Source organism: Aegilops tauschii, chromosome 7 (assembly GCF_002575655.3).
Source record: "Aegilops tauschii subsp. strangulata cultivar AL8/78 chromosome 7, Aet v6.0, whole genome shotgun sequence".
Lineage (NCBI taxonomy): Eukaryota > Viridiplantae > Streptophyta > Magnoliopsida > Poales > Poaceae > Aegilops > Aegilops tauschii.
In genome coordinates, this window is record NC_053041.3 from 269837413 (window position 1) to 269861306 (window position 23894).

Sequence of the window (23894 nt, forward strand, 5' to 3'; positions counted from 1 at the left end):
CAGGTCTATAAGTCTATGACGAGTTTGATATTTACAGAGAAAGTCGACCCCTAAAAATGAATGTCTTCGACTGAAGACTTTGGATTTCTGAAGACTTTCTGAAGACTTTGAAAGTGAAGAAATTGGTGTGACCTTGAAGACTTGGCATTCTTTCGAGGAACATGAAGCGTGAAGACTTTTGTTTTTGTAGTTTCATTTTCTCTTTCTTGAGTCACAGGAAACACCGTACTGTTAAAGGGGGTCGAGGAAATACTAAGGAAAAATTTCCATGTGATGCTCAACTCAAAATCCTACACCTACCAATCCCTTCATGTGAAGCCATTGGAAATCTCATACAGTTCAGTCAATTTCTTCAGTGACAGAGACGAAGTTCTTCTGGTCGCTGAGGAATTTGTTTTGACTGAGGAGTTAGGAATTCGCCAGTGCGGATTGCCTACACAGTGAGGAACATGATAGCCCTGAGGAATGTGAACCTCAAATTTCCGACCGTTGTTGTGCTATGCGCCAGCTGTCCCAAAATATCTACCCACCTAACGGTCATATCTTTGAAGGGCATTTATGTGTTATCATGTCGGGCTGCTCCCTAGGCTATAAATAGCCGCCCCCTACAACCACTAGCTAGTTGGCTGCTCCGAGAGAAACTGACACTTGTCATTTGAGAGCATCCCATCCTCCGAGGACTTTGAGCGAAAATCATCAAGTGAGGAAACCCAAACCCAAAGACCTAGAAACCCAAAGTGATTGAGCATCACTGAAGAGATTGATCCTGCGTGGATCCAACGCTTGTTACCTTTGAAGACTGTGCATCTTCCAGACGGTTAGGCGTCATGGTCTAGAGCATCCAAGAGGAAATTGTGGATCGCCGAGTGACTGAGTTTGTGAAGGTTTGGAAGTCACCTGAAGACTTACCATGAGTGATTGGGCGAGGTCTGTGTGACCTTAGCTCAAGGAGAATATGGTGAGGACTGTGTGTCCTCAGGTTTAAATACCTAGCCGCTCCAACCAGACGTACAACTGTCACAGCAGTTGGAACTGGTCTACCAAATCATTGTCTTCACCAAGCCTACTGGTTCTATTTCTTCAACTCTTTCATTTCCTCATTACAATTATTGTGTGCTTGTTCATATCTGTTTGAAGACTTTGACTGAAGACTTTCTCAATTTCCTTAGTTCAATTTCTTCAGTCTGTTTGTCTTCATCCTGTATTATCTTGTGTTTACGCTTCCTGTACTCTGTGTCTGTTTTCATTTCATTATGATGTCCATGTTTATGTTCTGTCATGTATGCATCTGAGTACTTATTCCGCTGCAAGTAGTTCTTTGCTTAGGAATTTCCTCACCCTGAAATTCCTCGGTGAAGAATTCATAAAAATCGTCTATTCACCCCCTCTAGTCGATATAACGCACTTTCACCATTATCTAGTACTAGATTCAGGGGAGAGGGAGTTCATGCTTAGGGGAGAACTATCCTTGGAATTTATTGCAAATCCTTAATTCTTTGGGGACATGTTTATATTCAAATGAAGTACTCACTTTGTGGTACTCACCTATTACATGTCATCCCAGTCTTGGTATTCTTGTGGGTCTTGAAATCTCTTTCTGGTCTGAAGTTCTCTTGTGTTATTTAACCTTGTTTTCCCAAGTTTGCTTCCTCAAGAGTCACTTCAAGAACCACAAGGTAAGTATATGCATCTCACTCATGTGCATGATGATATTTTACTTTTGCACATATTGTTTGCCAGAGGGAATCATAAACATGAAGGTACATCTCACATCACTTTTTTTTGCTCTGATGCATATGGCCAAGATACATGTAACTCATTACTTACTATGTCATGTTGTGCATTCACATGTCTTTCAATTCTACCATTACTTGATTGCATACATGTAGGGGGGAGGGGCTCATGCAAGTTACATGTTCCTCTAAAGCTTTACTTACAAATCTTCTCATTATTTACTTGAAGCTTTGATGCATGTTGTCATCAATTACCAAAAAGGGGGAGATTGAAAGAACAAGTGCTCCCTGGGTGATTTTGGTAATTAATGTCAACATATCCCTTGTTGGACTAATAGTTTTATCTAGTATATTCAGATAAGTTCAACAATGGAGTGGCAAGGAAAAGAGGATGTGAAACCCCCTCAAAATGCTAAGGACAAGGATTGGCAAAAGCTCAAGACTCTACATTTTTATTTAAGTGATCCAAGATCACATTGAGTTTATAGGAAAGCCAATACTATTAAAAGGGGACGAGGTGTTGCTTAATGATCTATTTGCTCAAGTGCTTAGTGATATTGCTCCAAAACCCTCAACCAATTTCTCTACCCATATATGTCCAAACCCTAAATTCCCAACTCGGCCACACCAATATTTCCTACCCGGAGCCCTTCGTGGGTTGAAGTCTCCATCAACGTGGACGTACGATAGCACCACATATCGGAACCATGCAAAAAATTCTCCGCGCCTCCATTGCGTTTACACACTCCAATCCCATCTCTTTACATTCTTGCACTTGCATGCTTTACTCTTTCCGTTGCTCATACTCTTGCTATGCTTGTGTTAAATGTATTGTGTGCACTTTAAGATGTGCTAAACTCAACCTTAACTTGAAGAAACTAAAAACAGCCACTTTTACTTGTTAAGGGTCTAATCACCCCCCCCCTCTAGACCCCTCTTCTCGATCCTTTCACAACTGCAACCACGAAGTAAAGCAACGGTGGGGCCGAATCTGCTCAAACTACAGCTTCAGTCTATGGGGTGGTATGCCAAACGAATATTAGGCCATGGCGTACCATCAGAGGGTGTCTGGTTCCCTACATGGCTATGAATAAGCAACAAAGAAGGAAAGTAAAATTTATGAAATAAATTCTAAGGAAAGCAACTTAAAAATTAAGCAAACCATTAGAAAGAAGATCTCAGTGAACCATGGAGCAGATCCATTTGAAAGCATGATGTTAACTTATGCGACAGTAGGCTATTTTTTGTGTCGGGTAGAAAAGGACCGACTGACCACAAACCCCACCTAAGCACGAGCAGGGTAGGCAACAAGGAATCAAGCCAATTTCAGGGAAACATACCGTGAACCAGGTAGATCACTATTTGATCCATGGGTGGGATAGCAGGTCGCGGTCCCAGCAGGACGGTTGCGGTAGTGACATGTGGAGTAGCTAGTTGCGATAGGTGAAGCAAATAGACTTGTACATACAAATATCCTCAAGGGCAAGGTGACCCAGTGTAAACTCTAATTTTACATCATCTTACAACAAAAGTATAGCACCAAAAACAACATAACAAACAGAAATACAACATCACTTTTGACATATTATGTTACACTAAAAGTAAAGTGTGCATGATATACCCGGATAAAATTCTCTTCTGATCAACCATATTATAAGAACTCCTCTAAATAAATTTCTCTTTGGATAGACGGCTTCGGGAGATTTCTTGCATTATTGACATTTGGTACACCTTGCCTACGTCTAATGGTTAACCTTAAAGTATCGTCATCATTATTTGGACCTGGCGATCAATTTCTCTTTGAGAAATATGGTCCCATATCTTAGATCAATCAAAGTAAGAGGATGATTAGTTAGAAAGTTAGGACTAAAAAGAACATGCACATGAGAGAGGGGACGTGAAGATGTGATTCAAACCACAAATTCAAATTGCGATTTTCTCTCAACAGTGGGTGTCTAACGACGCATCCTGGTTGAACGACGGACAGGGGAGAGATTGCGAGCTTTCTAAAGCCGAATAAGAACGAAGAGAGGTTTGCCGCCGCCGTGTATATCATAGCGATCATACGAAATAACCGATGTCGAAGAGGCAATGTACGGGGGCGATTTACTGCGTGTGGGCTTTTTATTGCCTCCTCACTTTGGATTCTAGCTTAGTGGGTTCGGCCATGCTTTTTTTATGAGAGTGGATTTTCTATTCTTGGGTGTACTACAACCGAGTTTGCAGAAAATATATGACAAAACATGATCAAACAAATTCCAAAAAATCTAAAAATTTAAAACATCAAACTTTATCAAATGTTCGAGCATCTTGAAAAATTTCAGCCCAAAAATAACAACCGAGCATCTCTCACTAAAAAAACAAAATCAATGTTGAAAGTTTGTGCAGTGATTTCGTTTTTTTAGTGAGAGCTTGTTTAATGTTATTTTTGGCTGAAATTTTGCAAGAAGCTCGACATTTGATAAGTTGATAGGGTTTGATGTCTCAAAATTTCAGGTTTTTTGGATTTTGTTTGATCATGTTTAATCTTTTTTTTTGGCAAACTTGGATGTAGTACACGCGAGATAGCCACTACATTCCGTTTTTTTCATTGGGTACATACCAAAGAAAAATAGTACACAAGTACGTGACATCAAATTATCATGGGTTCAATTGAAGCTAAAGACTCTACGCTGGTTTTGCCCCTGTGAGGCGGACATTGGAGCTCAAAGGTATTCGCAGGTAGGAGGACGACGAGGAGGCGCCGGCGCTTCGCCCGGCCGCCAATGATCACTTTTGCTAGGTCCGGTCCTAGATGCTCTAATCAGCTAGCTTGGCGCATGAGTAGGCAGTGTACAAATTTTACCATTGTACGATCATTCAACGCAAAACAGCTGCCATGGCAGTGTACAAAGTTCTGCCAGGGCACCTAAAGTCCTAAACTAAGACAGCGCAAGTTTTATTCAACAGTTCCGTTGGTCACGTTGCCTTGAATTCGATGGACAGCCAGGTTCTCCATCTTTTCTTAGGCCTGCGGTAGGCGGCTCTGCGCCAAGGTCTACCGCAGTAGCTGTGTGGCTGGCTGCTCCTTTCATACTTGCACAGCTAACTCGTTCTTTTGTTTTGGGGGATAGATAGACTGGACCCGATTGACTGGGCAGCAGCCTCTGATCTTCATCCAACGGCCCAACAGTTTTGCCCTTGGTCGCAGCCTTCTGATCGTAGGGTTTCTTCTATTTTCGAGGGAGATCGTTGGGAGGGTTTCTTGGTTCTCAAGTGGTCTTGTACACAAATTTCTTGGTTCTCAAGCTTACCTCCTCCTCCCGCCCTAACCCTCGCAGTTATTTCGCCGTTGTTTAATTGACGCAGCGAACGTAGCCGGTCTCTTCTGGCCCGAACTCAGATTCGTATTACCCAGCGAGCTCCCGGGTCACGGGGACGAGCCGATCGGACGACCATGTCAAGCGAACCGGAGCAAGGCAATGGTGCTGGCGATGACGAAGATAGCGGCGGCCTGCCTGAGGACCAGATGTTCGAGATGCTCACCCGCGTCTCCCTCGACGACCTCTCCGCGTGCCGCCAGGTGTCTGCCCAGTGGCGCCGGCTCACGTACGAGCCGGCGTTCTCACCGCTGCACTGCCGCCGCCGCGCCGACGCCGTCGTCTCGGGATACTTCGTCCAGGGCATGGCGCGCAACCGCTACTCCGCTACCTTCGTATCCATGCACCCCTCCCAGGCCGACGCTGATCCGTCCGTCTCCCTCGACTTCCTGCCCTCCGCGCACGTCCGCGTCGAGGCTGTCTCCGCGCACCGCGGCCTCGCGTGCTGCGTCGATGCCGACGCGGACGCCGCCGCGCGCATGGGCGGCAAGGCGTCGTCGGCACGGTGCTACTATGCGTGCAAGCCCGCCACGAGGCAGTGGCGTGCGCTGCCCAACCCAAGGCTGCGCTTCCCCACGGCGGTCACCGCGATGGTGGCGCGCCCGGCCGGCGCCGGCGCCGCGGCGGACTTCAAGATCCTCCGGCTCTCGGTCCCGACGCTGCGTGACCACCTGCGCTGCGAGATCTTCGACTCGCGGAGGCGCGCGTGGCGGCGCTCGGCAGACGTGATGGTGTGGCCGGAGTCGCTCGTGGCCGCTGGCCCGGCGGTGAGGGCCCACGGCGCCATGCATTGGCTCCGGTGGCCGGACAGGGTCAGCGCCGCCGAGGACATCTTCGCGTTCGACATGAAGAGCGAGGCGTGGAGGCTCATTGTTCTCCCGCCGGAGGTGGAGGACAGAACGGACAGGTGGGCGGGCAAGAAGAAGCTGGTGACGGTGGAGGGGAAGCTGTGCCTGGTAGTGATCGTGGATGAGGAGGCGGAGGTGTGGGTGATCACTGACTACGGCAGGCAGCAGGAGAGATGGGAGAAGAAGATGGCGGTGAACTTGAAGAATCTCGGGATGCAGGAAGGGAGAGCTCTTATACTCAGGGATCTCTGCTCCTCCGAGGTCGCATTCTTCAACAGTGTATACAGAGTGATCTGGTGATGAAATCGCTCGCTTAATTCTCTTTCACATCTTCGTTACAATCTCCATTATTCGCAAGCGAAGTGGTACTAATTTTGCACTTGTTTTACAGGTACGATTTTTGGAGGGGCAAGATAGCAGAAGTCCCCGTGCATCACAAATGCATACAAGAAGTTTTCAAGTATGAGTCGGATTTGGTCCTTTGGGACATCGATGAAAACAAAATCTAGACTGATGACACTGCAAAGTATGCGTTTCGGAAGACGCGATCTCTAGAATTGCCAATCTTGCAGTGGCATCTACTCTCCGTGTCCTGGTTGAGCCTCTCTCTTTTTCGTGAGAGAAGGAAACAACTAATCTTGATGATGTCGACAAATTCAATTACCTCCGTCTTTGATTATCACCAATTAGCTCCATCATTTATTAACACCACTTCAGGTCAATAATTTGTGTTAAATTTTGTTGGAATTCAGATGTAATCTAAGCTTAGAAATATGTACAATGCTTGAAGGGTATTAGTTTTTAAGAGAAATGGTCTGTTTCGATGGACAGGTATGAGATAAACGAGTTGCTCGGTTCGTTAAACTCGTGATCATTAAAGCTCAGTTCGATAAGCTTGTTAAAGCTAAGAGCATCTCCAGCCGCGCCCCCAACAGGCCCCCTAGGCGACTTTTTCGACGCCGGCGCCGAAAAAACGCCCCAGCCGCGCCCCCAGGACGCTGAAATCCGCCAGCTCAGCCCGTTTTTGGGCCCGGCGATCGCAGGCCGAACCCGGCGCACTGGGGGCACTCGGGGGCTCCAGCGCAAGGGAAAAGCACGTCTGGCCCACACCGTCAGGCGAAAAGTCAAGTCTTTCTTCCAGATTCGCCTCCCACCCCCCGCGCGCTCGGCCGCCAACCGGCTGATCCCGGCGCCGCCCGCCGCCCGCCACCGCTAGATAGCCCATCCCCGCCGGAAAAAGAGCAGAGGTTTCGCCGAGGCAGCCTCTCCACCACAGGCTGGGCGATTTTTCGGTGTTTCCGGCCACGGAGGGGCAGTGTAGCGGTGGGTACGCGCCCACAAGGTGTTCGGCGATTTGCCTGCCTTGGTAATGGACTCGGACGACGAGGAAGCGCTCGCCGCGCTGCTGGAGGAGGAAGCCGAGGCCGACGTCCAGGAAGAGGAACATCTCATGGTCCTCGCCGGCCTGCTGGCGAGCAATGAAAAGCCGCGACGAGGTGGCTCGGCGCCGGGGTGGATGAAAGCAAAGAACCGACATCGTCTCGAAGGCTACTGCATGCTCTACTCCGACTACTTCGCCGACGCTCCACTGCACGGCGACAAAACATTTCGGCGCCGTTATCGGATGAGCCGAAAGCTTTTCCTCAGGATTGTGAATTCCATCCGGGAGTTCGACAGCTACTTCAAGTGCAAGAAGGATTGCACCGGCAAACTTGGATTCACCTCAATCCAGAAGTGCACGGCAGCGATGAGGATGCTTGCATGCGGAGCTCCCGGTGATTCACTCGACGACTATGGGCGCATGGCCGAGTCCACCACCATTGAGTGTTTCTACAAGTTCTGTCGGGCAGTGGTGGGAGTGTTTGACCGCAATACTTGCGAACACCCAATGCGGAAGACACTGCTCGGATCCTAGCACAGAATGCAGCAAGAGGATTTCCTGGGATGCTTGGAAGCATCGACTGCATGCATTGAAAATGGAAGAACTGCCCATTTGCTTGGCATGGGATGTACAAAGGCGCCAAAGGCGGTTGTAGTGTGGTACTTGCGGCGGTGGCCACACAGGACCTCTGGATTTGGCACTCCTTTGGTATGCTAGAAACTCACAAATGACATCAACGTGCTGCAATGCTCCCCTGTCTTTGCCAAGCTTGTTGAAGGTCATTCTCCCCCGGTGAACTTCGAGGTCAATGGGCGGCACTACAACAAGGGGTACTACCTAGCTGATGGCATCTATCCGAGATGGTCTACATTTGTGAAGACTATCTCAAACGCTGTGCCAGGAGGAAAGAAGTCGTACTTTGCCAAGGTGCAGGAGGCTTGCAGGAAGGATGTCGAGCGGGCATTTGGTGTGCTCCAATCTCGATTTGCTGTTGTCCGGTACCTTGCTCAGACTTGGTCGAAAGATCAAATGTGGGAGATCATGACTTGCTGTGTCATCTTGCACAACATGATCATCGAGAGCGAGCAGGAAGAGCTAGTGTTTGACACCGAACCATACTACAGGCAGGGTCCTCTAGCCGAATTTGATCACCAGCTACCGGCAACCTGGACTGCCTACCTATGCGTCAGGAGATGCGAGACCCTCAAGTGCATCATCAACTGCAGCAGGATCTGGTGGAGCACCTATGGAGGATCAAGGGCGACGCCTAGCTCGATGTGTGATGAAATATGAGTTTTTATTTGTTGAACTATATAATTTGTATTGAACTATTTGTTGTTGCACTATTTTGTTGAATTATTTGATTTTCTGCGGTGAAATATGTGATAAAAAAATATTTATGTTGAGAATTCAACGCCGAACCACGCCGAATATGGGCGGTTTTTCGCCGATATCGGGCCATTTTTCTATTTATCTCGGCCGAAAAGCGGCCGCGAATGGGCCGATATCGGCGCCTGGGGACGACCTGGGGGCGACGGCTGGATGCCCAACCGCCCCCAGTGCCGACTCTACTGCCGGCTCGCCCCCAGGCGGCGATTTTTATGCCTCTTGAGGGGGCCAACGGCTGGAGATGCTCTAACACTCATTAAGTTGAGTGCTCACGTGTACCGGTGAAGTTGGAAACAACACAAAAGCATTGCATCACATATTCAAAATTTTGACATTTAGAGAATAGTTAAACATGTAGCTGAGCAGAACTGCAACAACCTTTCCCAAAATTGAAACTTTCAAAATAGTAGCACAATAGAAAAAAGTTTGAACATGGATGACTTCATGGTTTGAACATCAATGATTAGTCAACCGTCTACTCCTCCGGTCCTTTTTAGTTCGCATATAAGATTTGTATGAAGTCAAGCCACGTAAAGTTTGACAAACTTAATAGAAAAAAATACCAACATTCATAATGTGAAATCAATATCAGTAGATGCGTCATGACTTAAGTTTTTTTTCATATTGTATAACTTTAGCATGGTAGATGTTGATATTTTTTCATATAAATATGGTTAAACTTTATGAAGTTTGACTTCAGACAATTCTTATATACAGAGTAAAAAGGACCGAAGGGAGTATTTGAACATGGATGACCTCAAGTTAAGTATATAGAGAGCATTCTTTTTTGCTTTCAGAAAGGCCTAAAGTCATACTTCCTCCACTCCAAATGTAGTGCATATAGGTTTTACCAAAAGTCACACTATGCAAACTTTGATCATATTCTATAAAGAAAAATAGGTACATCTAGAATACCAAATACATATCGTTGGATACATTATGAGTTATATTTTGGTAATATACATGTGTGTATTATAGATATAGATAGCTTTCTCTATAAACTTGGTCAAAGTTTGATAAGCTTGAATTTTGAAAAAAAAAATCTATATACACTACATTGTGGAACGAAAGGAGTACAATAACTGTATCACAGTCTTTGCGAACACACCCTTACACAAAAAAATACATCAAATTCCTTGTGTGCCAAAATCTTACTCCTCCTACATCCATTGGTTGCGCACCATGAGCAAAGTTCGATGTTGCCTCTTGGCCTCCACCTCGGCGGAGCAAACATATTTAAACTCAAAAGCTTGTAGAAACAGTGTCCGACAAGTCGTTGATGTAAACCAGAAGACGCCAAATGCCACAATCTTCATAGCAAATAGTCGCCCCAGAGAAGAAGACATCGTAAAGATCATGTAGATATTCCACACACCATGAACGCCGACCGAATCTGCCGACCGAATCCAGGCGGATCCACCAGAGACCAAAACCGAACGGATCCAGGAAGTTCCGTTGGAGGCACACCTCCGCATGCCATCCACCGGCGCTAACCACTTGAAAGAACGAGGATAGGACGAGGAGGGCATTATTCCTAAACCAGGGCAACACCGCTGTCCTGTAGCCCCGACCAAGACACAGAGACCCCTCGCCAAATCGATGCAACAAGACACCATCCACAAGTAGGACCTCTCTACCAAAGCGGCATGGGATTTGCCCAATAACACACTCTGGCGACAGCGAGAGGGGAAGGAAGTGGTTGTAGATGATCTAGGTTTTCTTGGCGGCAGTTCTTGTCCCGCACTTAATGATGGTTTTGATTTAACTAGCAATAATTATATTGGGTTGAGCATTCGAGCCTTGATAATTAGTAATGGGCCAGATGGCAGGACCCTTGGGATTAATAACGAGCCAAATGAGTTGCTCGTGAAACATGTGAGCTCTCTCGTTAAGCTCGTCCAGAAAATTGATTGTCAACTTGGTTCATGAACTAACGAGTTGAACTTTTGAGTGCTTGTTAAGCTTGCGAGCAACAACCTTTTCGTCCTGCTCCATTGCAGGTGAAAGGGCATTTATTTCCTTGTTCTTTTTGGTATTTATGAAAACATAATTGATATTTCAACCACATGCTTGAGTTCTATAAACATTGCCGTCACATGGTGGAATGATGCATGCATGGTTAGATGCCCCTCAATTTGAAAAAGGAAAAAAAGAAGCGTTTGCCGGTAATTTTACTTTTATATTGAAGTCCGCCGTCGATGTCTCGAAGATGGAGGCTACTCCCCGAAGGTGAGGAAGAAGAAGAGGAAGTTGGCGGCAGATTCATCCGTGGTGTCGCTGTCGTCTCTCCTCCCAAAGAGGAGCGACCTGAGGGCGGATGTGCCAGAAGAGACCAGGACTGCCATGGACAGGCTGGCGATGAGATGAAGCTCTTCTACTCCATCCGGAGGCATGGCCTATCGGTGGAGCCCGATATTTACGACAAGTCCTTCATGTATTTGTCATGTGCTTTGTGCTTATGGTAGTTGTAGCTCTTGGGACTATGTGCGGATTCAGCCTGGAATCGGGCCTAGTTCTTCTTTAATGGTGCCCTTCGCCTATTTAGCCATTGATGTAGTTAAATATGTCTTCATCTTCTTTGCAGGGGCTGACATACCAAAACAACAAGCTGGCCTCTGAGAACTCAAAGTTGCGTGAACGACTTGAGGCCCCACGGCGGGCCAATGGGAATTTGGAGCGTGCATGTGTTGATGATATGTCTTAGTGGCAATCATGCATGATGATATTTTCTAAATGTGTTTATGAATAATTATAGTCCTTGAACGTTATTAATGATGCGTATCAACAAGTATGTGACTTGTTTGTGAGACATACATTGTATGATCACTGTCATAAATGGTCCCTAGTCGCTTCGCTAATGAGGACGAGGCCCTTGAGATGGAGCTTCAGAATCGCAATGAGTTTTGCAAGAAGTCCGAGGAGGACGTTGTGTAGCATCAAAACTCGTTGTTCGACACGTCCGCCCAACTCAGAGGCGCAAGAGCATCGCGTGCATATGGAGGCTGTCGCGAGACGTATGCATATGCGGCCTTCATTCTTGTATAGCTTGTGGAGCTTGTGTGTCCTTATTTTTTTTAATTTTTGTCGCATTCCTATGAGGAACCAACGGTTCTTTGGGACCTGGACGGAGTTCTCACGCGGCTCCAGATTGATTTCAATTTGGGCCGGACTAGTAGTTTCAGGTGAGAAGTGCAGTCTTCATCCTCCGGGACTTGAAACTGAATTAGAGTCAAAACCGGATCAAACGAGTTCACGTGCTCGGAATCCATACTGTATTCTTTTAGAGCCTCTTTGATTCACATGATTCTAAAAATACAACAAGAAACACACATATGATTGAAATGCCATTTTCATCTCAGTCCTGGATGATTTGGGATTGTTTGTGGAAAAATAAAAGAGTTCTTTCAAAGAGTTTTGAGTGGATGCTAGAAACCCAATAGGAAATGATTGAGGAAAATCTTAGGAAAAATTCCTATAAAATTTAATTCAATCATATGAATCAAACACAAACGTAGGATTTTTTTAAAGGATTCTATTCCTCTAAATTTCTACGAAAATAATCAAAGGAGCCCTTGGAGGAATAAGTCTTGCCTATGTAGTTTACCTCCTTCTCTCGCAAGAAAGGACAGAACAGAGTCTCAGTGGCCGTGCCGGACTGCGAAAGTAAACAGCATACGCACCGGAACTCCCAAAGCGAAAGCCTCTCTCACCGGCGACGACGCGCACCAGCACCGATGGCCCGCTACGACCGAGCGATCACCGTCTTCTCCCCCGACGGCCACCTCTTCCAGGTTGAGTACGCCCTCGAGGCCGTCCGCAAGGGCAACGCCGCCGTCGGCGTCCGAGGCGTCGACACCGTCGTCCTCGGTGTCGAGAAGAAGTCCACCCCCAAGCTCCAGGACTCCAGGTAGGCGACCTAACCCGCCCGTTCCTCCCTCCCCGCGCGTGCGCCGCGGGATCGACCGGATCTCATGGTTTTCTAACCGGAAATCCCCCCTCCCTCGAATTTCCCAGGTCCGTGCGCAAGATCGCGAGCCTGGACACCCACATCGCGCTGGCCTGCGCGGGTCTCAAGGCGGACGCGCGCGTGCTGATCAACCGGGCGCGCGTCGAGTGCCAGAGCCACCGCCTCACCGTCGAGGACCCCGTCACTGTCGAGTACATCACGCGCTACATCGCCGGCCTGCAGCAGAAGTACACGCAGAGCGGAGGGGTGCGCCCGTTCGGGCTCTCCACGCTTATAGTTGGCTTCGACCCCTATACTGAGAAGCCGGCGCTGTACCAGACCGACCCCTCCGGCACCTTCTCCGCCTGGAAGGCCAACGCCACCGGCCGCAACTCCAACTCCATGCGCGAGTTCCTTGAGAAGAATTACAAGGAGACGTCCGGCAAGGAGACCATCAAGCTTACCATCCGAGCCCTCCTTGAGGTATACTACGTAGCTCACAAAAAATTATCATATCCGACCAGGAGCTAGAATCATACTGCCATTTTATTGTATTTTTGTTAAGAGTGCGAGAAGCAGAATACCAATAATTGTGTCAATCCAAAAAATGGTAATGGCTCATCTGAGGACAGATGCTCTAAGAGATGCCAAATGGACTATGGAGAGTAATTAGCATAGGAGAAGGGCACACTGTCAAAAAAACTAACCATATGAGGATGACACATTTTCATTCTTTTGAATGATAATATCTCAATTGACTGATTAATTGCCGCACCATGCGGTGCTGACAATGGAACTTAGCTGCCCTTACTCAAGGTGTCAGTGGAATGCTCATGTCTAGAGTTTCTGTGTGTTCTTTTGTTTTATCAACAAGCGAAGTGCTTGGTGTTAGTCATGCTTTACTGGTTATAGAACTCACTTTTAATACAAACTTAGGTCAGTTTCCTGATGCTTGTTGCATTCAAAATATTATATCAGTAACTGCTCATGTGAAGATTTTTTTAAAATTATATCAGTAACTTAGGTCAGTTTCCTGATGCTTGTTCTAACATATGACAAATGGGGGAGGAATTTATTTTAATTCTTTCAAGTGATTATATGCCAATTGACTGATCTAATTGGAATGCTCATGTCTAGAGTTTATGTGCATTCTCTTTGCTCAGCCAGCAAAGTGCTTGTTGTTAGTCATGGTTTACTTGTTATAAAGCTCACTTTAGTACAAAGCTAGATCAAGTTCCTACATCTGTTTCTATCGACTGCATTCAAATCGCAATGAAACTAAAATTGAGTGAGATAGGAGTGACTCTCACGTGTGCTTGCCACTTTAGGGTGATACTTGTTCGTCTGTACTGTACTAACAAGAGTACATGCTCATAGGCGTCGTCTGTTGTTTTGCTCCTGCAGTCTCAGCAACTTGCAATGCCAATTTCATCTGCACTTGTATTGTATGTTATTGCAAGTACTCCCTCTGAGTGGCCTAAAACGTCTTATAAAACTTTAAAGAGAGAGTATTTGAGTATAATTATCTTTCAAAAGTTGGTTCTGTCATGTCAATAGTCTAAGAGCATTGACAACCGGACGCCCCATATCCGCCCCAAACGCCCGGTCAGCCTGTCCGGTCACTGCCTGGACAGAAAGAAGCCACACCGGCCTCCTCAAACGCAGCCCAAACGTCAGAGTTGTCCGGCGACCCCCATACCCAGCCCATATGTGGGGCAGTTATGGGAAGGCCCAGACGTGTCTGGACACCGCCGCCACGTCAGACCGGCCCACTATGGCCCACACCGTCCCCACAAATACCTCAGCCGGACGATCGAACCCTAGTCAAACCTCACTCTCTTGACCTCTCCTCTCCACTGCCGTCTCCTCCCCTTCCTCTCTCCACCCTATCCCCTCCCCTCCGCCATGGCCGGGAACGGATCCGGCAGCGATTCCGACGAGATCGACTGGGCGACGCTCGCTGTGGACTCCTCGAGCTCGTCCGTGCCGGACGACGAGGAGCTAGCACTCCGCATTACCCTCCGCCACTCGCGGATGGACCGGGGCGGGAGCTCCTCCTCGCCGGTGTCGCCGGCGGCCCGGGTGGGTAGTTGCAGCTCCGCGCTCCGCCGCCGCACGACGCGGTCCGTGCCTTCCCCGGTTAGGCGGCAGGGCGATCAGTGGCGCCGGCACCGCCAGCAGCTGCTCCTCTTGGTCAGTGCTGGTTGCTCGTGCCTGCAAGGCAGTTGGAGTCTGAGGGCCACGCGTATCACTGCAGAGGGCCGCGCAGGCCACCTCCATCCGCTTTGTCTGCGGGTCTTGCAGATCTACGCCAGAGCCGCCACCGCCCGCCAGCGACGACAACGAGGCCCTCTGTGATGCCATGCGCCGCTCGTACACCTCGGCAGAGACGGACGCCCGTCAACGGCGCCGCAAAATGTGGTGGTGTTCCGCATCGGGCTCAAGGAGTTCGAGAGGTTGGCGAGGCAGGGAGCAGCCCCGCGTCGCCTGTCGCATGACGTTGATCATCTCCTCCTCCTCGTCCTCCTTGGACCGTGGCACGACTGACGACGACGCTCCATCCACCGCCAACGCCTATGCCTATCTACGTCGGATTGCTATGTTCTATGATAATCTACGTAGTTTGCATGCTTTTGTATGGATTTGGGGACGGACAAATATGGGGTGTGGTTGTGGACTGGGACAAATGTGGGCTGCTCGGTCACTGTCCGCGTACGTGCCCGGACACGTCCGCGGGCGTATAGGGCCCCAAATTAGGCAGCCACGGTTGTAGATGCTCTAATTACTTGTGTACGTCAAATCTTGAAAACTTGGCTGTGGTTTGCAAATTTCCTTGTTGCTTTTGTATAGCATACAGAGGATGTAACTGTGTTGACTCTGTATTGTTGCTTTTGTACTTGTGTATCATTGCATATTATGTAATTGGCATGCTTTGTGACTCATTTAGTGAAACAAAGCTACTCCCTCTGTCCTATAATATAAGATGTTATTACAACTAATGTACTCATATATTGGTTGTCATAACATCTTATATTCTGGTACTGAGGGAGTATTGGCTGGCAGGGGTTACCCAGAAGTACTGTAGCGCATATAAGATGTATAACTGTGTAGTCTTTGTAGTATCTTTAGAGGCGAAAATTGCTTTTGGAGGCCGAGCTCCATGGAGGCCTCCTTTTGCAAAATTCAAAATTCATCAGAATTCAATTTTTTACATTTCAAAAAATTCTGAAAAAATACAGATATACATGAAGGCAGAATGTGCATGTGTGTAAATTTTCAGAACAAAATATGTTGAAATGAGGGCTGTGCAAAAAAAAAATCTGGGCCTTATTAACACATGATACTCCCTCCGTAAAGAAATATAAGAGTGTTTAGATCACTAAAAGTCCAGAAATTTGTCTTTTTTGTACAGGTTGCATTTCAAGATATTTCATCCTGAATTTTTACACACATATACATTTCATCCTTGTATACTAGCATTTAGATTTTTTTGAAGCCGGGAAGTTTGAATTTTGAATTTTTCAAAAATAAAGGGCTACATGGAGCTCGGTCACCAAAAGGCCCTACTCCTTTAGAGGCAAATGCATATCTGCCATCCCAAAAAATATGTACCGGATAGGTGACATTTTCCATCTCAGATAGGGACAGAGATAATATGTCTGGGGCAGCCATGCCTGTTGCGGTGTTGCCCCAGAGAATCCATGTAAAATCCTAGTGGGAAGTGCAAACATTACATGAGAATACAGTGTTTAACCTGGATTAGCTCTAGGCTTTCGCTGGCTCTGCCTAGCATATTCTTAAGTTAACATGACAATTGACACAATTAATCCCATGTTTAAATGCATATCCTCTTGTATCTTCAGAATAAATCTTTGGTTTGTCTTCTATTGATAATTGTCTCTATGACACTGATTTGATCTCCCCCTTCTCTGTAGATTGCCGAGAGTGGCATATCCTCTTGTATCTTCAGCTTAAATCTGTGTTGAATAATATCTCAAGTTTTTCCATCTAAGATAACATCTCAAATTAACATCATAATTTATCACAATTAATCATATGTTGAAATGCATATCCTCTTGTATCTTCAGCCTAGCCTGAATATTTGGTTTGTCTTCCATTTATATTGGCCCAATAACACTGAATTGATCTCCCCCCTTCTCTGTAGGTTGTCGAGAGTGGTGGCAAGAACATTGAGATTGCTGTGATGACGCACAAAGATGGTCTTCGCCAGCTTGAGGAAGAGGAGATCGATGAGTATGTTGCTGAGATTGAAGCAGAGAAGGCCGCTGCTGAGGCTGCGAAGAAGGGTGGCCCGAAAGACACATAATGTACTAATGATTTAGCACAGTCGCGGCACATGGCTCCTCTAGCTCTGTTTATGTTCACAGCTTGTCTGCTTGTTTTAACTGTTTCCGAAGAACTTGTTTGGCCGAGGGTGGTTTATTTGTTGCTTTGTTTTAGGGGTGGTTTATTTGTTGCCGAGGGAGGTGCTTGGACTAATGGGCTTGATCCCGTCATGTTGCGGGAAGGCCGTAGAAGGCGTTGCACATTGGATCCTTGGAGCTAGCTGAAGGATTGGAACCGCTCAAAAAAAATAAAAAAAAAGCTGAGGGATTGGAGCAGCAAGGGCTGGTGTATACGGAACTTCTTTTTTCTTTACTTTTCCTTAAAAATATACTAGTTTCATACCGGCACTAGGTGTGAAGTATTTTTTTTCTTAAAAAGATCCACGCTACAGGTTCAAGGGAAAAAAGGATTACTGCAACGGGCGTATGTACGAGGCAATGAGAACGCCACATAGCAACCACCTAGTTAGTTGTCGTTTGTTTAACAAACAGGAATTGTGTGTTCTTTCCAAAGAAGCAATACAGAAAACATGATCCCATCGAAAGCCTTTGCTATTGCTAGACCAAGAAACTCCAAAGAGATGAGATGGATAAGAAGCAAGGCCACCGCCCCAACGTCAGCAGCTATAGCTGACCAACCAACCATCACCCACTCCCATGCATGTCATGTCACCCGGGCCCCGCGCCGCAAGGAGAACACGACAGGAAACGGAAAGGAAAACAAACACCAGCCACAGGCAGCCTACCTAATTCAGCTTGGCCAGTTGCGCCTGTCGTTATTACTCCCACTGATTGAATACATGATAACCATTACCGTCGCCATCGCGGACGACATCAAGCACGAAATTGGCCAACCCCATCACAAACCGCCAAGAATCTACACCTGGTTTATTTCCATCCTCATACGGTATCGGATTATCAAACTAATTAAGCACGGAATATTCTCGCGCACGTAGCTGAGTAAGCGTGAGATCAACTGTCATTTTTGTATGCGGTTTGGTCGAGCAAGGAAGGAAGCAAGCGCCTTTACGGCGGTGACGGGGCAGGGATAAGCATTGCCGGTAGTAGCGCAGAGCCGGAGAAGATACGGAGGTGATCCAGTGACTGGGTCGGATGAGGGGTATCCAGGTTGGTAGCTGCCGTGGTTGCCATCGTTGTAAAGCCGCTGTATGTATGCGTCGGCGTCGCCACTGGATTCGAATGGGATCGATGCACACACTCTGGTGGAGCCAGACATGTCCATTTCTGTGTTTACAGTAGACACATACATCAGTTGCCTATCAGTAGTGTTTGTCTTTTCTAAGAATACCCAAAGGATTTATCTGTAACTCCACCGCAAAAAGTAAAGATCTGTTTATAACTCCACCGCAAAAAAGTAAATTTATAAGGCATGCTAAGTTGCTATGTGGTTCTAAAAGCTCGGTACTATCCTGATGGGTGCCTTGAGGATACGTTTTTTCCGGTAGTGCTTCGGCATCTTGGTAGGGCATCCAACGCGGCCTCGGACTTCTGAAGAAAGGGCTGATTGGCGCGTTGCTAATGGCGAAAATATCCACATTTGGCGAGATAGGTGGCCACCGAGGGAGCATGGAGGGAATCTCATCACATCGCAGGGCACATGCCGGCTGAGACGAGTGCCAGATCTTCTTGATGAGCGCGGGGCATGGCGGCTGGACCTTCTTCGTCGACACATCCTCCCAGTCGCATTGGCGTCATCACACGCATCCGGGCTTGCCCCCGTGGCTTCGACGACACTCTCGCTTGGGCGCCAGAGAAGAACGACATCTTTACGGTTCGTTCGGCATACTGCCTAGCCATGGACAAGCGCGAGCGCTCATCGGCTTGGGCCACGAGCAAGGCGTTGGATGGTCGTCGCACCATCTGGAAGATCATATGGGGGTGCCTTGCCCCCCCTAAGGTATGCGTCTTTGCATGGCGGCTCGCGACTAACTCTCTGGCCACTTGGTCCAACAAATGTTCTCGTCACTTGGAACCATCTAACATATGTTGTGGAATGGAATGCGAGGATGGCTTCCATACTATGTGTAGGTGCCCTCGTGCGGTGGACCTATGGCGTGCCATGGCACAGGATTGGCCGCTGCCAGATATCAGCTCTGTTTGCAACACAGGCCCGGAGTGGCTGTTCGAGGTGTTGGAGCCGTTCACCGACACCTCACAATGGCTCTACTGATGACTATGTGGCGCTCATGGCATATGTCCGAAATGAGATCACACATGAGAAGGAGGTGCCAACAACCGAGGCATCACGAAGGGCCATATCGTTTTTTCATCTTGCCGCTACATGTTCACATGCAATAATGCACTAGCAGCTAAACTTGAAGCATGCAGAGAAGGGGTTGCCCTTGCTATGGAGTGGAGCTCAGCACCATTCATCCTCGAGACGGACGGCTCAGAGGCTGCTGCTATGCTCACACACAAGTCTATAGAGCGGTCACCAAATGTAGGCCTCGTTCATGAGATTAAAGCGAGTATTTGTGGTGGAAGAGAAGTAAAGGTTAGAGCCATTAGGAGGGAGAGTAATCAAGTTAGTAACGAGCTAGCTAGAATAGGATGTGCCTATGTTAAAACTGTCGTTTGGCTTCGATCTGCACCTGAGAAGTGAAGGCCAGAGCCATTAGGAGGGAGAGTAATCAAGTTAGTAACAAACTAGCTAGAATGGGACGTGTCTGTGTTAAAACAGCCGTTTGGCTACGATCTGTGAAGGAAATATGCCCTAGAGGCAATAATAAAGTTGTTATTTATATTTCCTTATATCATGATAAATGTTTATTATTCATGCTAGAATAGTATTAACCGGAAACTTGATACATGTGTGGATACATAGACAAAACACCGTGTCCCTAGTAAGCCTCTACTAGACTAGCTCGTTAATCAAAGATGGTTAAGTTTTCTAACCATAGACATGTGTTGCATTTGATGAACGGGATCACATCATTAGGAGAATGATGTGATGGACAAGACACATCCGTTAGCTTAGCATAATGATCGTTAAGTTTTATTGCTATTGCTTTCCTCATGTCATATACATATTCTTTTGACTATGAGATTATGCAACTCCCGGATACCGGAGGAATACCTTGTGTGCTATCAAACGTCACAACGTAACTGGGTGATTATAAAGATGCTCTACAGGTATCTCCGAAGGTGTTTGTTGGGTTGTCATAGATCAAGGTTAGGATTTGTCATTCCGAGTATCGGAGAGGTATCTCTGGGCCCTCTCGGTAGTGCACATCATAATAAGCCTTGCAAGCAATGTGACTAATGAGTTAGTTGCGGGATGATGCATTACAGAATGAGTAAAGAGACTTGCCAGTAACGAGATTGAACTAGGTATGAAGATACCGACGATCGAATCTCGGGCAAGTAACATACCGATGACAAAGGGAATAACGTATGTTGTCATTACGGTACGACCGATAAAGTTCTTCGTAGAATATGTGGGAACCAATATGAGCATCCAGGTTCCGCTATTGGGTATTGACCGGAGAGGTGTCTCGGTCATGTCTACATAGTTCTCTAACCCGTAGGGTCCGCATGCTTAACGTTCGATGGTGATTTTGTATTATATGAGTTATGTGATTTGGTGACCGATTGTTGTTCGGAGTCCGGATTAGATCACAGACATGACGAGGAGTCTTGAAATGGTCAAGAGGTAAAGATTCATATATAGGACGATGATATTCGGACACCGGAAGTGTTCTGGGGGTACCGGGTACATATCGGGTCACCGGAAGGGGTTCCGGGCATCCCCCCAGCAACCACATGGGCCTAATGGGCCAAGAAGGGGACATACGCGCCCCATGTAGGCCAAAAAAGGGGGGAAGGAAAGAGGGGAAGAGAGAAAGGAAGGGGAGCAATTCGGCCTCCCCCTTCCTTCTCTCATCCCTCCTCCTTCCTTCTCCCTCCGGATGAATATGGAAGGGGGAGGCCGAATTGGGAGGTGCCCAAGTAGGATTCCTCCTACTTGGGGTGCCCCCTTGGCTGCCTCTCCTCCCCTCCAACCTATATATATGAGGGGGGGGGCACCACTAGAACACACAACATTGATTCCTAGCCGTGTGCGGCGCCCCTCTCCACAGTTTACGCCTCCGGTCATATTCACGTAGTGCTTAGGCGAAGCCCTGCGCGGATTACTTCACCATCACCGTCACCACGCCGTCGTGCTGACGGAACTCTCCCTCGACACTTTGCTGGATCAAGAGTTTGAGGGACGTCATCGAGCTGAACGTGTGCAGAACTCGGAGGTGCCGTACGTTCGGTGCTCGATCGGTCGGAACGAGAAGAAGTTCGAATACATCAACCGTGTTGTCAAACGCTTCCGCTTTAGGCCTACGAGGGTACGTGGACATACTCTCCCCTTCTTGTTGCTATGCATCTCCTAGATAGATCTTGCGTGAGCATAGTAATTTTTTTGAAATTGCATGCTACGTTTTCCAACAGTGGTATCAGAGCCAGGTCTATGCTTAGATGATATGCACGAGTAGAACACAAAGAGCAGTGGGCGGTGATCATCATACTGCTTAGCACCAATGTCTTATTTTGATTCGGCGGTATTGTTGGATGAAGCGGCCCGGACCAACCTTAGATGACCACGTTCATGAGACCGGTTCCACCGACAGACATGCAACTAGTTTTGCATAAAGGTGGCTGGCGGGTATCTGTTTCTCCAACTTTAGTTGAATCGAATTTGACTGCGGCCGGTCCTTGTTGAAGGTTAAAACAGCAAACTTGATAAATCACCGTTGTGGTTTTGATGCGTAGGTAAGAACGGTTCTTACTAGAAGCCCGTAGCAGCCACGTGAAACTTGCAACAACAAAGTAGAGGACGTCTAACTTGTTTTTGCAGGGCATGTTGTGATGTGATATGGTCAAGACATGATGTGATATACGTCATTATATGATATGATCATGTTTTTGTAAAAGTTATCGGCAATTGGCAGGAGCCTTATGGTTGTCGCTTTATTGTTTGAAATGCAAACGCCATGTAATTGCTTTACTTTATCACTATGCGTTAGTGATAGTTGTAGAAGCAATAGTTGGCGAGACGACCACGACGTTACGATGGAGATCAAGGTGTCAAGCCGGTGACGATGGAAATCATGACGGTGCTTTGGAGATGGAGATCAAAGGCACAAGATGATGATGGCCATACCATGTCACATATTTTGATTGCATGTGATGTTTATCTTTTATCCATCTTATTTTGCTTAGTACGACAGTAGCATTATAAGATGATCCCTTACAAAAATGTCAAGGTATAGTGTTCTCCCTGAGTATGCACCGTTGAGACAGTTCGTCATGCCGAGACACCACGTGATGATCGGGTGTGATAAGCTCTATGTTCACACACAACGGGTGCAAGACAGTTTTGCACATGCGGAATACTCGGGTTAAACTTGACGAGCCTAGCATGTACAGAAATGGCCTCGGAATACCGGAGACCGAAAGGTCGAACGTGAATCATATAGTAGATATGATCAACATAGAGATGTTCACCATTGAAGACTACTCCATCTCACGTGATGATCGGACATGGTTTAGTTGATATGGATCACGTGATCATTTAGATGACTCGAGGGATGTCTTTCCAAGTAGGAGTTCTTAAGTAATATGATTAATTGAACTTAATTTATCATGAACTTAGTCCTGATAGTTTTTGCATATCTATGTTGTAGATCAATGGCCCGTGCTACCGTTCCCTTGAATTTTAATGCGTTCCAAGAGAAAACTAAGTTGAAAGATAATGGTAGCAACTACACAGACTGGTCTGTAACTTAAGGATTATCCTCATTGCTGCACAGAAGAATTATGCCTTGATGCACCGCTAGGTGTGCCACTGATAACCCACAAGTATAGGGGATCGCAACAATTTTCGAGGGTAGAGTATTCAACCCAAATTTATTGATTCGACACAAGGGGAGCCAAAGAATATTCTCAAGTATTAGCAGTTGAGTTGTCAATTCAACCACACATGGATAACTTAATATCTGCAGCAAAGTATTTAGTAGAAAAGTAGTATGGAATTAACGGTAACGAAAGCAAAAGTAATATTTTTGGGTTTTGTAGTGATTGTAACAGTAGCTACGGAAAAGTAAATAAGCGGAGAACGATATGTGAAAAGCTCGTAGGCATTGGATCGGTGATGGAGAATTATGCCGGATGCGGTTCATCATGTAACAGTCATAACATAGGGTGACACAGAACTAGCTCCAATTCATCAATATAATGTAGGCATGTATTCCGAATATAGTCATACGTGCTTATGGAAAAGAACTTGCATGACATATTTTGTCCTACCCTCCCGTGGCAGCGGGGTCCTAGCGGAAACTAAGGGATATTAAGGCCTCCTTTTAATAGAGTACCGGACCAAAGCATTAACACATAGTGAATACATGAACTCCTCAAACTACGGTCATCACCGGGAGTGGTCCCGATTATTGTCATTTCGGGGTTGCCGGATCATAACACATAGTAGGTGACTATAGACTTGCAAGATAGGATCAAGAACTCACATATATTCATGAAAACATAATAGGTTCAGATCTGAAATCATGGCACTCGGGCCCTAGTGACAAGCATTAAGCATAGCAAAGTCATAGCAACATCAATCTCAGAACATAGTGGATACTAGGGATCAAACCCTAACAAAACTAACTCGATTACATGATAAATCTCATCCAACCCATCACCGTCCAGCAAGCCTATGATGGAATTACTCACGCACGGCGGTGAGCATCATGAAATTGGTGATGGGGGATTGTTGATGACGACGACGATGACGGATTCCCCTCTCCGGAGCCCCGAACGGACTCCAGATCAGCCCTCCCGAGAGGTTTTAGGGCTTGGCCGCGGCTCTATATCGTAAAACGCG

At 46.9% G+C, this 23894-nt stretch overlaps 2 protein-coding genes across 2 annotated transcripts; both read left to right on the forward strand.

The window, feature by feature from the left end:
* The first annotated feature begins 3859 nt into the window (after positions 1 to 3859).
* Positions 3860 to 6751, forward strand: LOC109749113 (F-box protein At5g49610-like). The gene is made up of 2 exons (XM_020308106.4): positions 3860 to 6236; positions 6332 to 6751. The coding sequence occupies exons 1-2, from the start codon at positions 5170 to 5172 to the stop codon at positions 6447 to 6449; spliced, it is 1185 nt and encodes a 394-aa protein (XP_020163695.2). The 5' UTR covers positions 3860 to 5169; the 3' UTR covers positions 6450 to 6751.
* A 5564-nt stretch (positions 6752 to 12315) lies between these two features.
* On the forward strand, positions 12316 to 17282 carry LOC109749021 (proteasome subunit alpha type-7-A). The gene is made up of 3 exons (XM_020308017.2): positions 12316 to 12617; positions 12725 to 13139; positions 16822 to 17282. Exons 1-3 carry the CDS (start codon positions 12445 to 12447, stop codon positions 16981 to 16983), a joined length of 750 nt encoding a protein of 249 aa, XP_020163606.1. The 5' UTR covers positions 12316 to 12444; the 3' UTR covers positions 16984 to 17282.
* Positions 17283 to 23894: the final 6612 nt, after the last annotated feature.

Bases quoted from the DNA above. Each gene is read 5' to 3' on its own strand.
- LOC109749113 (XM_020308106.4), top strand. From the start codon at position 5,170: ATGTCAAGCGAACCGGAGCAAGGCAATGGTGCTGGCGATGACGAAGAT. The intron at 6,237-6,331 runs GTGATGAAATCG...CTTGTTTTACAG, and splicing joins AGTGTATACAGAGTGATCTG to GTACGATTTTTGGAGGGGCA.
- LOC109749021 (XM_020308017.2), top strand. From the start codon at position 12,445: ATGGCCCGCTACGACCGAGCGATCACCGTCTTCTCCCCCGACGGCCAC. The intron at 12,618-12,724 runs GTAGGCGACCTA...CGAATTTCCCAG, and splicing joins CCCAAGCTCCAGGACTCCAG to GTCCGTGCGCAAGATCGCGA. The intron at 13,140-16,821 runs GTATACTACGTA...CCTTCTCTGTAG, and splicing joins CCATCCGAGCCCTCCTTGAG to GTTGTCGAGAGTGGTGGCAA.